The sequence below is a fragment of the Protomyctophum parallelum genome (genome assembly GCF_964188405.1).
Source record: "Protomyctophum parallelum genome assembly, chromosome: 9".
Classification (NCBI taxonomy): domain Eukaryota; kingdom Metazoa; phylum Chordata; class Actinopteri; order Myctophiformes; family Myctophidae; genus Protomyctophum; species Protomyctophum parallelum.
In genome coordinates, this window is record NC_139706.1 from 4,876,604 (window position 1) to 4,892,336 (window position 15,733).

The 15,733-nt window shown below is 41.5% G+C and overlaps 2 protein-coding genes across 3 annotated transcripts; one reads left to right on the top strand and one right to left on the bottom strand.

Moving 5' to 3' along the window:
- Positions 1–243: 243 nt before the first annotated feature.
- On the bottom strand, positions 244–11,621 carry nop53 (NOP53 ribosome biogenesis factor). 2 transcript variants are annotated; one of them, XM_083772612.1, is made up of 12 exons: positions 11,415–11,621; positions 9,577–9,653; positions 8,235–8,340; positions 7,539–7,741; positions 6,922–6,986; positions 6,736–6,831; positions 5,860–5,961; positions 4,559–4,711; positions 3,427–3,602; positions 1,995–2,061; positions 862–938; positions 244–704 (listed from the first exon to the last, which is right to left on the bottom strand). In XM_083772612.1, the coding sequence occupies exons 1-12, from the start codon at positions 11,618–11,620 to the stop codon at positions 641–643; spliced, it is 1,392 nt and encodes a 463-aa protein (XP_083628738.1). In that variant the 5' UTR covers position 11,621; the 3' UTR covers positions 244–640. The 2 variants fall into 2 exon arrangements, with proteins under 2 accessions (XP_083628738.1, XP_083628737.1); XM_083772611.1 differs by having other exon boundaries at positions 7,533–7,741.
- A 799-nt stretch (positions 11,622–12,420) lies between these two features.
- Positions 12,421–15,345, top strand: LOC310864152 (histone H3.3A). Its single transcript, XM_083772734.1, has 4 exons — positions 12,421–12,556; positions 13,493–13,636; positions 14,159–14,312; positions 14,468–15,345. The coding sequence occupies exons 2-4, from the start codon at positions 13,509–13,511 to the stop codon at positions 14,594–14,596; spliced, it is 411 nt and encodes a 136-aa protein (XP_083628860.1). The 5' UTR covers positions 12,421–12,556; positions 13,493–13,508; the 3' UTR covers positions 14,597–15,345.
- The last annotated feature ends 388 nt before the right edge of the window (positions 15,346–15,733 follow it).

Sequence of the window (15,733 nt, forward strand, 5' to 3'; positions counted from 1 at the left end):
AAATATTTATGGGTTTTGCCCTTTTTGATGTCAATCAAGTCACGTTAATTCAAGTGGCAGATGCCGAAAAATAATTATTTAAGGGCATGTGATGCAGCCTTTGTGATCTACCTTTTGTTTTGGGCACCACTGGTGTAGAGGGAAACACTGGATGATCTAGCACAGAGCCCTGGGGGGCTCCGGTCATCAACTTTATAGGGTTCAAGTCGTTGAATGCATGATATACGACAACCTCTAGTGGAATATTGCTATTATCATTTTATTTATTAGCAGGAACAATCACCCACATGAAATGAATGAAAACCAAACCGTACCAGTAGGTTATCATCAGGTGCAACACATACCAATGTAGAGTTCCAATTAGACAGTGTCCATAAATTACAAGGCATTGCAATTGTATAAAGCTTAAAGTAAAACACAAAAAGAACTCTAGAACTGTCTTGTTCAATACAAGTGGGTATTTCAAACTTCAGAAATGCCAGCCTTTGTGGGTGGCATATACATTTGTAAGCAAATGTAATAATCATGGCATTACATGAAAATTGGTCTTGCTCAAATGTGAACTGCAAGCACTTTGTATATACAATATACACAGTTTATTGATTTACTGTGGCCGTAGACATAGCCAGATGTTCCATCATCAGATGGTGATCTCTCTGAAGGCCCTCTTCTCCTGGTACTTCACCTTGTGCTTTCTCACGAACCTAAGATGGACACAAAAAGGAACGGGAGGAGAGATGAATAAGAGGGATAGGACAATCATTGATAGCAAGAATTTGCATAAAGAAAATTCTGTATTCATAATATATACATTCTTCCAAGTTATTAATCAGCATTTCCATGATCAGATAAGATCCTTACTTGGCTCGCTCTCTGGGTTCTATCAGATTCCTCCTCTGAAGGCTCTTGAAGCGGTCTTTGAGGACGCTGCCCTCTGGCTGCAACACAATGACATTACATGTACAGGTTAAAAATAAGTGAATGAATATCAAATACCGAATTAAGCAACTTAACTGTCTGGGGTGTTCACATAAGCCCGAGTAGATGAAATGACCAAAAGTTTTTTGAAAGTGAAAATATCCCTTTAACCCATTTTGGGCAGGAACCCCTTGGTGTTTTAAACATTACGTTATAATTTAGCTATTGAAAAATAGCAGGTCAGGCCTAGATGGGTTAAGCGGTCTGTCAATTATGGCTTCAAACACTGCCACTCTAAGGGGAATTTTTCTAAATTGTCTTAGAGAAGCCATCGATACCAATAATCTGCTTGGATGCCATCAAACATCTGAATTTCTATGCGTGTGTTGGTATCCTCAGATCATGTGTTCTTCACATTCCCACAGAGGAAATACTGCAGAGCGTATCTTCACATGTTCATCACGGGACACACGTTTACTTTCCTCACCAATTAATTGTTCACATTGGCATCCTGCTCTAATCCATTTCACCAAACTGGGTTCTACAAACCGTCTCAGCACATAGAAGAACCCATCTAATGTTCTACAAACCGTCTCAGCACATAGAAGAACCCATCTAATGTTCATTTGTTGCAAACAAAAAATGTGAAACTGTTCACATGCTTTGTGTATGGCTAGAGGGGGATCCGTTTGACATGCATGTACTAGCAGCATGAGCTGTTAATGTTGCATTGTGTGGTCCGGACGGAGGGCGTAGCGGTCCTACGCTACACACGCTACGCACCCTACGCTACAGTGTATGGCCTGACAGTGTCGCGGGTTTGAGTCCCGATCCAGACGGCCTTTGCTGCGTGTCAATTCCCATCTCTCCCAATGTCCTGTCAGCCTACTGCCATACAAATAAGGCATAAAAGCCCCAAATAAAATCTTGGAGAATATATATATATATAAATAATATAATACTGCAACTGATATGACTTTTCAAAACACGAGAAAATGAATGCTTCAACACAGTAGTAGAGTGAGAGAAATGGGTAAAGAAAGAATAAAGTTGTAATGGTGGCATTAATACAGTACCTTGAGTCTTCGTAGGGAGCCCGCCAACTCATCGCTCAGCTGTACCTCCATGTCCTGTGGCTTGAACCTGAACATGTGGCAAACAGGAACTATTAGAAACAAGTGAGGTTCAATCCCTGCTACACTCCATACTGTGATGTCCTGGAAATGGTATCTACAAGTCTTATCATTCAGCCACATCGTAAAGAAAATAGATGCCTTTTAGGCTTTTACAAGATTCAAAGTTGCAAGTGCATATGTCAAAATAAGTGAATGAATATCAAATAAATACTGAATTAAGCAACTTAAACTGTCTGGGGTGTTCACATAAGCCTGAGTAGATTTTTTTTTTTTAATTGAAAATATCCCTTTAAGTGGTGCGTCAATAATTATAGTTTCAAACACTGCAAAGGTATTTTTCTAAATTGTCTTTGAGAAGCCATCGTTACCAATAATCTGCTTGGATGCCATCAAACATCTGAACTGAATTTCTATGCGTGTGTTGGCATCCTCAGATCAGGTGATCTTCACATTCCCCAGAGGAAATACAGAGCGTATCTTCACAAGTTCATCACGGGACACACGTTTACTTTCCTCACCAATTAATTGTTCACATTCTAATCTAAAACCTTCACAATGGCATCCGGCTCTAATCCATTTCGCCAAACTGGGTTCTACGAACCGTCTCAGCACATAGAAGAACCCATCTAATGTTAATTTGTTGCAAACAGAAAATGTGAAACTGTTCAAGCCACATCGTAAAGAAAAGCTAGATGCCTTTTACAAGATTCAAAGTAGCAAGTGCATATGTCAGGCCATGATGAAAGCATTTCTTACAATTAGCCATTCGCTAAACCCCATCCCAATCCAAATAGTTTAGCAACCGTTGCTATGCAGGGCAAGCTGTCGTCACCTCATAGCCGTCAATGTTATTTTGCATGGCTGTGTTGAACACATACATAGCTTAACATCGGGAAAGTTATACGACTGAGCCACCCAGGTGATGGCAACAACACTAATGACCGTAGTCTTGCGGAAGGACGGTCGTTAAAAGTAGATTGTTGGATACGGTTTCTCCCTCTGCCATTTCCTCGTATATTGAATTACATCATGCACATTTGCCCAGTGCATAGCTTACTGCAGGGTTGGGGAGGGACTTGCAAAGGGCTATGATGAAAGATGGAGGGGAATGGTTGAGGACATTAGGGGCACAATATTAATAAAAACATATTTGAGGGGAATATGTAAACAAACACTTTTCATTCAAATGTTTCTCAAATGCAAAATAGCCCAAGCTCACAACAAAATGTGCTGGTAACTTGTAGATCAGCCATTTTCCAAATCTGTACACTTTAGGGATAAATGGGCAGCAGGTAATCAATTTACACACAATCTTTTTTTTATATAAAATTGCCAATAAAGTAATGGATAGTTGCTGCCCCAGAAGACCTACCTTTGTCTGCCGAGGCGTCTGGGCCGACTCAAGGCCGCCTCCTCGTTGGACTTCCGCTGTGCCCTTCTCTCCACGGTCCTCTGCTCCCGCTGTTTGACCAAGGCTTTGAGGGAACGCAGCTGGAACAGCTGCTGCCGTCGCCCCGTCACCTGCTGGGCCATTTTCCTCCGCTGTGCCTGTGGTCGTGTGGAGAGGGGCGAGGAAGACATCTCAATACATGATACCAACTTGCATCAAGCTAAAAAACAGATTTTTGCTCAATATAATGTACATTATGAAAGCTGTCCAATTGCGTGACAACAGCCAATGTTATATTTTAACCAATCATCTCATTCAATGCCAGATCTTATCCACTTAGTCTGTGATTTTCCTTTTTTTCTTACCTTGGAGTAGTCACAGAATAATCATGTCCACTACGATTGATCCCCAACTGCTGATAATTACTGGGTGTCCGTGAAAAATAAAAATGCGACTCGGGACAACCGTGCTGTTCCCTTCTTATTCCTCATTGAAAATCCCATAATGGCCGACCAGGAAGAGCTCTCTCCAGGAGAGAGAGAGCGACGAAGCACATGTGAAAACATGCTATAGTATTGGAGCAGACCGTCGCCGTTTTTTGCGATCACATGATTCAGTTTCCATATACGGCTGAGGGTTAAACCGTGACGTTTACCTATGAAATGCCCAAAATAGGCTGCGAGTTAACCGTTTGACATGTAATGCTTTGTTTGTGTGTAGTGCCCAAGGACACCCTGTAAGAACGAGATGCTGAATCTCAAGGGGCTTAATCTTTCAATTAATTAAGTGAATGAATATCAAATACTCTGCTTGGATGCCAGCAAACATCTGAACTGAATTTCTATGCGTGTGTTGGTATCCTCAGATCAGGTGATCTTCACATTCCCACAGAGGAAATACTGCAGAGCGTATCTTCACATGTTCATCACGGGACACACGTTTACTTTCCTCACCAATTAATTGTTCACATTCTAATATAAAACCTTCACAAGGGGGCTTGTGAAGGGGCCTTAATCTTTAAATTAATTTCAATATAGACTTTCAGCGTGGTTCCCCATTCCCCAAGTACTGAACAGCACAGACAAGTAGAAGCCGTCCAATCTCCTGTCCTTACCTTGAACTTCAGTGCCTTCTCTTTTTTCCTCTGTTTCTCAGTCTTTTTCTCTGCCAGTGAGACGGCTCCCACGGGTGGCGACTCTTCATCCTCTGACTCCTCCTCTTCCTCGACCTCTACCAGTCCTTCCACCTGCTCCTGAAACTTGGACTCCTGAAGACAGAACACACACACACACCACATCAGGAACAAAACTCAGGTTTCAATCATCTCAAGGACAGACATTAAGACCTGAGGCTGATTCTTTTAAGTCCTGTTGAACAGTTCTTAAAAACCCATGTAGCCAATTGGCTCGCTCTCTGGGTTCTATCAGATTCCTCCTCTGAAGGCTCTTGAAGTAAGGACGCTGCCCTCTGGCTGCAACACAATGACTTTACATGTACAAGTTAAAAAAATAAGTGAATATCAAATAAATACCGAATTAAGCAACTTAAAACTGTCTGGGGTGTTCATATAAGCCTGAGTTGATGAAATGACCAAAAGTTTTTTAAAGTGAAAATATCCCTTAAAATGGTCTGTCAATTATGGCTTCAAACACTGCCACTCTGTAAAAGGTATTTTTCTAAATTGTCTTTGAGAAGCCATCGTTAACAATAATCTGCTTGGATGCCATCAAACATCTGAACTGAATTTCTATGTGTGCGTTGGTATCCTCAGATCAGGTGTTCTTCACATTCCCCAGAGGAAATACAGAGCGTATCTTCACAAGTTCATCACGGGACACACGTTTACTTTCCTCACCAATTCATTGTTCACATTCTAATATAAAACCTTCACAATGGCATCCGGCTCTAATCCATTTTGCCAAACTGGGTTCTACAAACCGTCTCAGCACATAGAAGAACCCATCTAATGTTAATTTGTTGCAAACAGAAAATGTGAAACTGTTCATGCTTTGTGTATGGCTAGAGGGGGATCATCATGCATGTACTAGCAGCATGAGCCGTGATTGGCCTACGTGGAGGGGACAGACAAACCCTGCGACAGTATAAATCTGACCATTTTTATTTAGTTGTTGATTAACCTCTTGTCTTGAAAATGTTTGTTTTAAACTATATATTCTAATATTTGCACACATTCACGATTTCTAAAATGGCAGATCTACAAGCTTGTATTGTGGCAAATACAAGTGGTGAAGTGACACGCTATGAGCTTGTATATATCCACTGAATATAACGGTTAAAATCTAAAATGATACGGATGCTTAACAGGTTTTAATGGGTTAATACAAGATCAAAGCTGCACACAAGTCCAGCAGAAGAGAGATGGAATATCATAATAAAGACCAACATGTACTGTACCTCTGTGGCTTTGCTGTCCCTGTCCACAGCCAACTGTTTCTTTAGTCTTGCCGCCACCTTTTCTTTTAGAACCTCGATTTCATGAGCCTCCAATAGCAGGGCCTGTTACCATAGGAAACACGGGAGGATGGGACTTAGTGGTCAAGAAGATAAACATAGTTCATAACTATACCTAAAAAGGGGTTAAAAACCTGGTAGCCTGTTCAAACACTGTGTTGGTATCCTCAGATCCCAGGGGTGTGTTCACAAAACATCCCCCCTGAGCTCCAGGGTGATCTTCACATTCCCAGAGGGAATACTGGGAGCGCAAGGATGGGTTCATCACAGGACACACACGTCTAATGCGCATGCATAAAGTGAATGGCAGATTGAGTGACAAAGTGAATTTAATGCAATCAAATAGGACATTTGTTTGGATGCATGGGCTGTCCTGCTAGAAAGTAGTTTTTTCCACTCAGTAGCTATGATGTCACGCACATACCCTCCATTGTTCACGTTCTAATTAATGGCATCCTGCCTTTATCCATTTCTCAACTGGGTTCTGTATGTATTCTAGACAGTTCTTCTATTGAATGTTCCTAACATTTAAGGCAATGAAGTTGCTGAATATTACTCTGCATTTATTGGCTCTGCAATGACTAGATGGATGAAGTCACTTTGTTTGTCCTTTAAGACATATTATAGTCATAAATTTGTCTCATATATATATATATATATATATATACACACAGTGAATGAGACTGTAGTCATCATTTCAAATGTGTTGCTCATTCATACTTACAAGAATAAAAAACAGTGCGTTAGTAAGTAGAGAGCTAGGTTAGATGCTAGAGGAAAAGTGAAACCAATTACTAGAATAGAGACTGGTGGAGTTACCTGATGGTCAAAGAAGTCTGGGTTGTAAGAACCTCCAGGAGCGATCACTTCTACTGCAGGGAGAACAGAGGGCTCCGCCTTAATCGACTCTGGACGCTGACACCCAAAACACAGCAGAGTTAGTTCACCTCCAGAAACGCATCTACCGACTAACAAAAACAAACCTTAAAGACAAAACGCTCTCACCTTGACACGTGTCTTGCAAGTCTGCTGAAGGTAATATTGGTCCCCTTTGTCCTCCGTCTCTTTAACTACAATTTCAAGAAAGAGAAGTAAAGAAAAGCTAAATTTTACAACTACAGTGCATAAATGTAGTACACGCAGGAGATAGTAGCAATTGTCAGGTGAGCTGAAGAGTCATTTGTGTCGGCAATGGCATCCTCAGATCCCAGGGGTGTGTTCACAAAACAGCCCCCCTGAGCTCCAGGGTGATCTTCACATTCCCACAGAGGAATACTGGGAGCGCAAGGATGGGTTCATCACTGGACACACATGTAATTAACGCATTGGTGTTTGTTACCACGGATACGGGAGGTCACTCTGTCTGATCTGTCGCTCTGTAGGAGCTACCAGCTTACTCCGCCACTATTCGTCTATTTCTCAAGGAACTGCCATTCTGATTGTGCTATCACGAGCAGTTTCTCGGCCCCGTATAGTCCATATAATAACCTTGGTTATAGTGTTCTTTAGCTAGTGTGAAATTTGTGCCAAAACATTTTCAGGTGGCGGGGGGAGGGGGGGGCTTGGCATGAAAACTACCGATTTAGAAGGCATTGTAGAATCTCTTCCACACTTACCCTCACCCTCTCCTCCCCAAATGTCAAAGAAGTCTCTTTCTGGGTCTTTGCTAGAGTCTGTCACTGCCTTCTTGGTCGTCCGAATGACCGGTCGTCTGTTCAACAGCTGTTTCTGCCTCAGTGACACCTTGCCATTGGCAGCCTGGTACTCTATCCTCTCTGCGGTGCGACGAAGTTTCTTGGCGTTGGGTTGCTGGTGGGAAAGCACACTGGAGGAGGAAAGAGGCAGAATATATTATATGGAGGAAGGAGAGAAGTGGTTAGCCACATGTCTATCCTTTGTCGTACCATGGTGCTGCACAGCAAAAATAGCCAATCTAGGGCAGATTCACACAGTCATGTGTGTCGGCAATAGCATCCTCAGATCCCAGGGGTGTGTTCACAAAACATCCCCCCTGAGCTCCAGAGTGATCTTCACATTCCCACAGAGGAATACTGGGAGCGCAAGGATGGGTTCATCACTGGACACACACGTTTAATGAACGCATTGATGTTTGATTCAAACTGTTCACAAATACCATTGCTCCCGCTGGTCATGGTTCACATTGGCCTTGATTCTGGCACACCCACGTACACTTCATTAAACTGTATTCAATGCTTTCACATTACAGCGATCCGTATCAGAGTACAGTTCTTGCAAAGACGAGTCGAACCATAAAAGAGGGTGTTACGACAAGAGAATGTGTGGTGTACTAAACTCACTCTTTGGGTGCTGGGACCAGGGAGTCATGCTTCAGTATCATGTCGATCCTCAGAGGGCGTAACACCTTCCCTTTCCTCCTCTTCCCCGTAACAGGAGGTGGTTGTTCTTCAGAGAAAAACAAAAACAAAACATCTTCACATCAAATACTGACAAGCCTTGTTCGATACAACAAAGTGTCATATGGCGAAAAATACCATCTACAAGCTCACACCGCTGTGCTTTGGGAGCACATAGCTGGGCTAATTTATATACCTTTGAAATGTTGGCCTATCTGAAGTTACCATGGGCCCCCTTTGTGCTCTGTCTCTTTAACTACAATTTCAAAATATTACAACTACAGTACATAAATGTAGTACACGCAGGAGATAGTAGCAATTGTCAGGTGAGCTGAAGAAAAGTTGCATAGTTTGCAGTCGTGTGTCGGCAATGGCATCCTCAGATCCCAGGGGTGTGTTCACAAAACATCCCCCCTGAGCTCCAGGGTGATCTTCACATTCCCACAGAGGAATACTGGGAGCGCAAGGATGGGTTCATCACTGGACACACACGTAATTAACGCAATGGTGTTTGTTACCACGGATACGGGAGGTCGCTCTGATGTCACCGCAGTGACGTAGGAGCGACATTGGCAAGACTATGGGCCTAGAAAAGATTAAGATAAGAACAGATTGGTGAAGATTACTGCTACCAGCTTACTCTGCCACTATTAGTCTATTTCTCAAGGAACTGCCATTATACAAAAGTACATTTGTTAAAGTGCAATCCATTTAAGAGGAAGGCTGGGTTACATTGGTTATAATATCTAACCCAGGGGTCGGCAACCCAAGATGTTGAAAGAGCCATTTTCGACCAAAAATAAAAAAAAAATCTATCTGGAGCCGCAAAAATAATTACACATTATAATGCAGCTTGCCAAGCTTTATTATCTCCCAGGTTGCAACGAAATGAGCAGCAGTGGTGGAGTTTGAAGTCCACGAACTGTTAAATCCTGTTTTCGTCGGCTATCTTTATTTTTCTCCCGGTATAAGCCATAGTAGCGTAGTTATAACGCAAATTTTAGTTGACGTAATATTTATTCTACACATTTTTACAAAATTGGAAAACTTAAGAGTGTTTGTCACGTTTGGCCTCCTATAGAAACCATAAATGAAAAATAAAAATGTGAAATAATAACATACATTTTCATCGATTTATTTTGAATGCTATAGGGAGCCACTAGGGGTGTGCTTTAGAGCCGCAAGCGGCTCTAGAGCCGCCTGTTGCAGATCCCTGATCTAACCAATGACTATTACAAACTAAGTGTGCTTTCCGCAGTGGGGCAGAACATTTGAAAATGATTACCCTTCTGTGGAGTTTCTTCCTGGATGCCAAGATCCACAAAGAACAGGCTTTCATCCGTCTTCTCAGATAGCAGACCCCTGTTGAATGAAAATTGTCATAATGTGTCAGATGGGCTCGATTTGTTGGGAAACGTGGTTATCTGTCATTTCACCAGATGTTAAAGGCAGGCAAGACAGCCTTTTTGCTTCTGAGAGGAACAAGTCCTGACCTGGACTTCTTTTAGCCTCAAATGTTTTATCAACCACTGCAGTATGTATGATGTGTTGAATATTAATTATATTCTGATAGTAAATTAGTAATGAGCTTTTTGTTCAGTATAGAGTCTCCACATCTCTCTAGATGGGGGGGGGGGGGGTTCAGATCAACATAATGGAATGAATTATGTACTGGCCATATAAGGAGCATTTCTTGTAGTCAAATCAACACATGGAATGTCAGAACAGGTCAGCAACATATGTGGAGATCTAAGGGTGGCAGCAGGTTCAGTGTACACTAAAGGGTTTGATGAGGGCCCAGGTAGGGCTAGGCCTTACATTTTGGGCCTGTTGTAAACTCCATTTTCACCAGCTGCACTAATAACTTTGGGGCAGGCTTGTCCAGAGTTTAGAACTTTAGATGGACAGGCATCAGTCAAAAGGGAGACATCGACAATGAAGGATCAAAATATGGAATGTCAGAACAGGTCACCTCCATATATGGAGATCTAAGGGTTTGAGGTCAGATGTAGAGTTGCTGTAGCTGCAATGGGATGAATCTGCGTTTGTGATCTGCTTGTATTAAACGACATTAAACTCACCAACATTGCAGCTGTAGGGCAAGCTTGAATTATGCTCTTTCTATCTGCCGAGCTTTAGTGTCAAACTCCACCGTAGACATGTTATGAGCTACTTTGTCAAGACATTCTGTGCAGCTTTTTCTAAGTGTTGGAAGCAACCGTCATAAGTCACTGAACAGCCCTGCATGCCATCTGATTCGCATTTGCACATAATGCAGGAGGCAACAGCACGACCCGTTAAAAACAAGTGCTTCCAAACTCCAACACTTAGAAAAAGAATCACCTGCAGAGGATATCTTGACAGAAAGTAGCTCATAACTTGTCTACAGTGGATTTTTATGACAAGCTCAGCAGATTGAAAGAGTTTAATTCTAGCTTGCCCATATGTGTGCTTAATATTGATGACATCAGGGATCTTCATATATGGGCATTCCCCGGCCGATAAGTGAGAACGGTTTTGTGCTAATGGGGGGGGGACCATTGTAAACTAAGGCGGCTTGCATGCTGTGGAAAAATAAAACAAGAATCCTAAAAGTACAACGTGAGTGCTGGTATTTATTCTCACAATGCTGTAGTTTGCAACAGAAAGTTGCATGTACAAGGGCTACAAAGTAGGCTATCTTTTGTTGTTTGTTTTTGCTTCGAAGTTAGACTGGGCAAGCTCTAAACTGACTGGGCCACGGCCCGCGTGGCCCAATGGACCCTACGCCGGTGGGTCCAGGGACCACGAGGGGGTCCAGGGGGTTTCAGTAGCTCTGATCCATAGCTCTAATGCCGTTGAATTTCTAAAAGGTTTAATTTTATGCTCTCAAGAATTATCATCAACGTTTGCCTGTTCTCTCCGAATGCTACAAACATCAATACAGCATGGAATCGTTATCTAATGACAACAAAATATTCTTTAGTTTTGGATCGTAAGAGGCTAAATGTCAGATGGTGGTCCGTGGCTCAAATGCAGAATAAATGGACCATGGTTGAAATGAAAACCACAGTGATTATTATATTTTATGAAGAAGCGTGTCGCCTCTCCCAGACTCCCACTAGGCCATGCTCACTCACTCACCCCACGGCCCTCTCCTGCAGTCTAACGTCGTCCAGAAACAGCTCCACATCCTGGACGTCGCTGTGTTTGTTCCAGCTCTTTTTCTTGTTCTTGTTCACGCGCTTCTTTCGGCTGCTGTACAGGTCCGAGGCTTTCTTGGACGCGTTTACGGTCAGAAAGCCGTCCTGTGAGGCCGCCACGCGTTTCCACTTCGTGCCCGACGCCATGTTGGAATGGAGAAGAGTGACAACACACGTCACACATACGGGTCTTATTATAGCAGTCGCCTCACTGTCGTCATCTACAGGACTGCGACAGTACTGCGTCAGAAATAGCAGATCTCGCGTCACCACCACTCAACCAGGCTTTCCACCTCGGAGGAAAGGCAGATCTACAAGCTCACAAAGCGCCGCTGATGCGACGCCTTGTGAGCTTGCAGATCTGCTATACATTTTGCTTACAGTCTTTCTTCCCCCACTAAACAAGACTGTATCTCAAGGAGGAGTCGCCATCTGCTGGACGGTTGGTGTAAGGGCCAATTAATGAAAGTCAGTCAGCTTATGAGCAAAACTCTGTTTTTCTGTCACTTTTTTTCTTTCTTTAGAAAATACATCTAATTAAAAACGTTAAGAGTAATAACTACATAGCTTCTACGTTACTGAACACTCGGAAATTGTATATCAAGTTGACTTTAATTACCCTCACAAAAAAATAATATATACTATTTATTTTGTAGCAATTTAAACAGAGGTATAAATGGTGTAATATGAATGCAATTGAGCAATCTGGTGGCATGACCATGATGCTTGTTGTTCTTGAATATTTCCACTGATTGGTATTTTATCCCCCTTCCCCCATTTCTTGTACTTTTCAGCTGCATAATAAATCAAGTCATGCCTAAGTGAGTCGTAATTAATAAACATAACAATAACTTGTTGCATGAGATTGAGTGTCATGCTGTTGTTTGTTGTTTATGGTGTTGATTCATATATGTAAAAATGTTTGTCCCAAATGCATTGTGGGAAACGTGTGTCCTATCTTCCTATTCTTTTTCCTTTTTTTTTACTCCCTTCATTTTATTGAGAGAGAAGAACAACGCTTTGGAGACTCCCAGAACAATTTCACTAAATTGTACCTGCAAATCTTTCACCAAGTTTCCAAAGGTGAGTATCCCCCGTTCAATGAAACATTTATCCGTCGTCTTGTGATTTATTTTATTTTATTTTTAGTTTTGGGATGACATGTTTTGTTTATTTTTTCGTCAAAGACAAAACGCAGAGCTGTTCTCTGCTTGCTCGGGGAGTCGGGGACCTCAAAAGCACTTGGCGATCTAGTCAAATTCGGCTCGGAAATGCGCCTAAAGTGAGGGGTCATCTGACAAAATCTTGTGCATCAAGAGTTTCCTTAAGATGTCTACTGTCGTTTCCTAAAAGGATATTTCGGTTATATTCCGCTGTTTTGTCGTTCTTTGGTCGTTTTTATCATCAACCTCTCTTTGCAACAACGAATTTTCCTTCCCGTTTACATTCTTGTTGCAAGCAGCCAGCCAGCCATCGTCTGTGGGTGTGTTGGTTTGGTTACATGGGACTGCTCGCGTGGGCGGCACCCCTTGGTTTTCGAGCAGAATAGCTTATTTTGAATAAAAACCAAGGCTCACGCGCACTCGGCTAGCTCTGCGTCATGAAACGAGCGCACCCAGTTCCATGCGCAAGGGGCGGGTTTAGCCAGCTGATCACCTCGATCGTTATTGGTAGTTGGGTCAAGAAAATCCCGCCCCCAGAGCTCCTACACAGTTTGCCATTGGTTTGTTGGATAAAGATCTAAGATATGATTTGCTATCATATATGTCCTTTTTATTGCTATGATTGCATAAGCTACCCTGGATACAGTTTGATATTTCAGGGTACAAGTGCAAATATTGATTTCAGCCCATGCAAAGTTAAAACATGTATTTAATTAATTACTTTGATGTTAATTTAATATGTGGTGTAACGTTTTACCTTTGACTCCCTGCACATGATGTTTGTGTTTGTTTGTTTTTTCAATCCAAATGTGAGCAATGCAGAAAAATAAACTGCCCTTTTATAAATTTTCTTTAGGTGACCTGAAGTAGCCATGGCCCGTACAAAGCAGACCGCTCGTAAGTCAACTGGAGGCAAAGCCCCACGTAAGCAGCTGGCCACAAAGGCTGCCCGCAAGAGTGCTCCTTCCACTGGTGGGGTCAAGAAGCCCCATCGTTACAGGTGAAGATATGTAGTGATAAAATGCATAAGGCTTTGGCCTAGATTTTATTTGACAAATTAATGGGAAATCAGTGGCCACACAAAATGCTCCATCCCAGCAAAAAATGCCATGTGCAACATTTTCTGAGCAGTTAAGTTAGGAAACATTGATTGAAGTAAAAATGTTTTCACACACATTGTGCACACATTTGTGTTTACTCTATAGGCTATGCTTTTTGAGCTAGTTCAGAATTCATTACAGTAACTTATACAGAACGTACGATGAACTTGCACGTTTTAAATCCTCTTTAGAAAACACTAGTCTTTAACAAAATTTACAGGCTAGTTTACATGTCATTTACATCACCTTATATTGTATTGTGTTACCAACAATAAGCAATAGAGGGTGCCAGGATCAAGTGAACATAACAATACATAACAAGCATGCAGATTAGAAGAAAGTCAATACTGAAAGTTTAGTTATTTTCATTTCTGCTGCAGATTGTGGGTTATTCATCTAACCCTGTGTTTTTTGTTCTCTAGGCCTGGTACCGTGGCTCTGCGTGAGATCCGTCGTTACCAGAAGTCCACTGAGTTGCTGATCCGTAAGCTGCCCTTCCAGCGCCTGGTGAGAGAAATCGCCCAGGACTTCAAGACTGATCTGCGTTTCCAGAGTGCAGCCATTGGAGCTCTGCAGGTCAGTGAGACAAAATATTTTTAACAAAATTATTTAGTAAGGTAACTTACTACATGACTTACAAAACATATTTATATAGTTATTTTAATAGTTCTGACCTACCGGTACTACTATTACCATACTTTAAATTCGTTTTTCTGTTGTTTTGTCTGCAGGAGGCCAGCGAGGCCTATCTGGTCGGCCTGTTTGAGGACACCAATCTGTGTGCCATTCACGCCAAGCGTGTCACCATCATGCCCAAAGACATCCAGCTGGCACGCCGCATCCGTGGGGAGCGAGCTTAAAATGTGTATTTGTCATTTATTATAATATGTAATCTGTCTTTCCTTCCCCTCCGCTATCCTTCGTTAGTAGTTTGGTTTGCGGTTCTATTCTATAATGATTGTGACAAGTGTAAAATGTGTAGTCATGTCTCTTTTGGTGCTATTAGTACAGTCTGCTTAGAGAATCCTTGTGTTTGACACTTAGAATCACAGACACAAATACACTCCTGTTGTAATTTGCTAGCTCATGGAGATACAAACTTGAAGAATAGGGTGTTTTTGTGAAGCTGAGAATGGTGTTCTCAAAACAGCATAGGAAACAGCATTTAGACAGACATTTTCCTCTTCAAACGGACACAAGCATTGACATAGAGCGAGGGTATTTTCTTTTTTTATATACAAGAATTTGATGTAGTAGTTAATTTTTTTTTTACAACAATTGCATATTTCTACTGTTAATATTAAATGTGTTAAAATTACAAAAGTTTGATTCTAGTTGTCAATTGGGAATACCATTGTGCTAAAACAATGCATGGTAGGGCAGACTACAAGCGGCATATATGTAGCAGAACTATGTTTATCACGTTTAATTTTGTCACATTATATCCAGATAATGTTGTGACTTTTTGTTTTTCTCTCAGGTTGATGTGATAACCTATGATTTTTTTCTACTGTGTTTGGATTTTTGTTTTCTGCCATTTTAAAAAGCAAATATTTGTACTCTGGAATTCACATGCAAACATGATAATAAACCGTTTCTTGTGATTTAATCATTGGTAGAGTGAGAAACCCTTGACCGAGTGTCTGACTTGATATCTACTTGATTTTGTCTATTTATAGTTAATTGTCTTTATAATGTGGAACTCACTAATATTTACACAATCTTGACGACAGCGGTTTTTAAGCAGTAGCTTAAACATTTCAATGACAATCAGTTATCAAAGAATAACAGACCTACAATATCGTAAGCAAATGCTATAATCTAACCTAAATTAAGAACATTTGCACCATTTAAATATTTGTATCTGTTGGGTTGTGGTGGATACATGTTTAGACAGGTAATTATAGTGCAAACTTCTCAAATTGATAGAATATTTTTGGGTTTGTTGCTATATCAAGTAGGGCTGCATTTATTTGGTTTTGGTTCCTCAATATCAT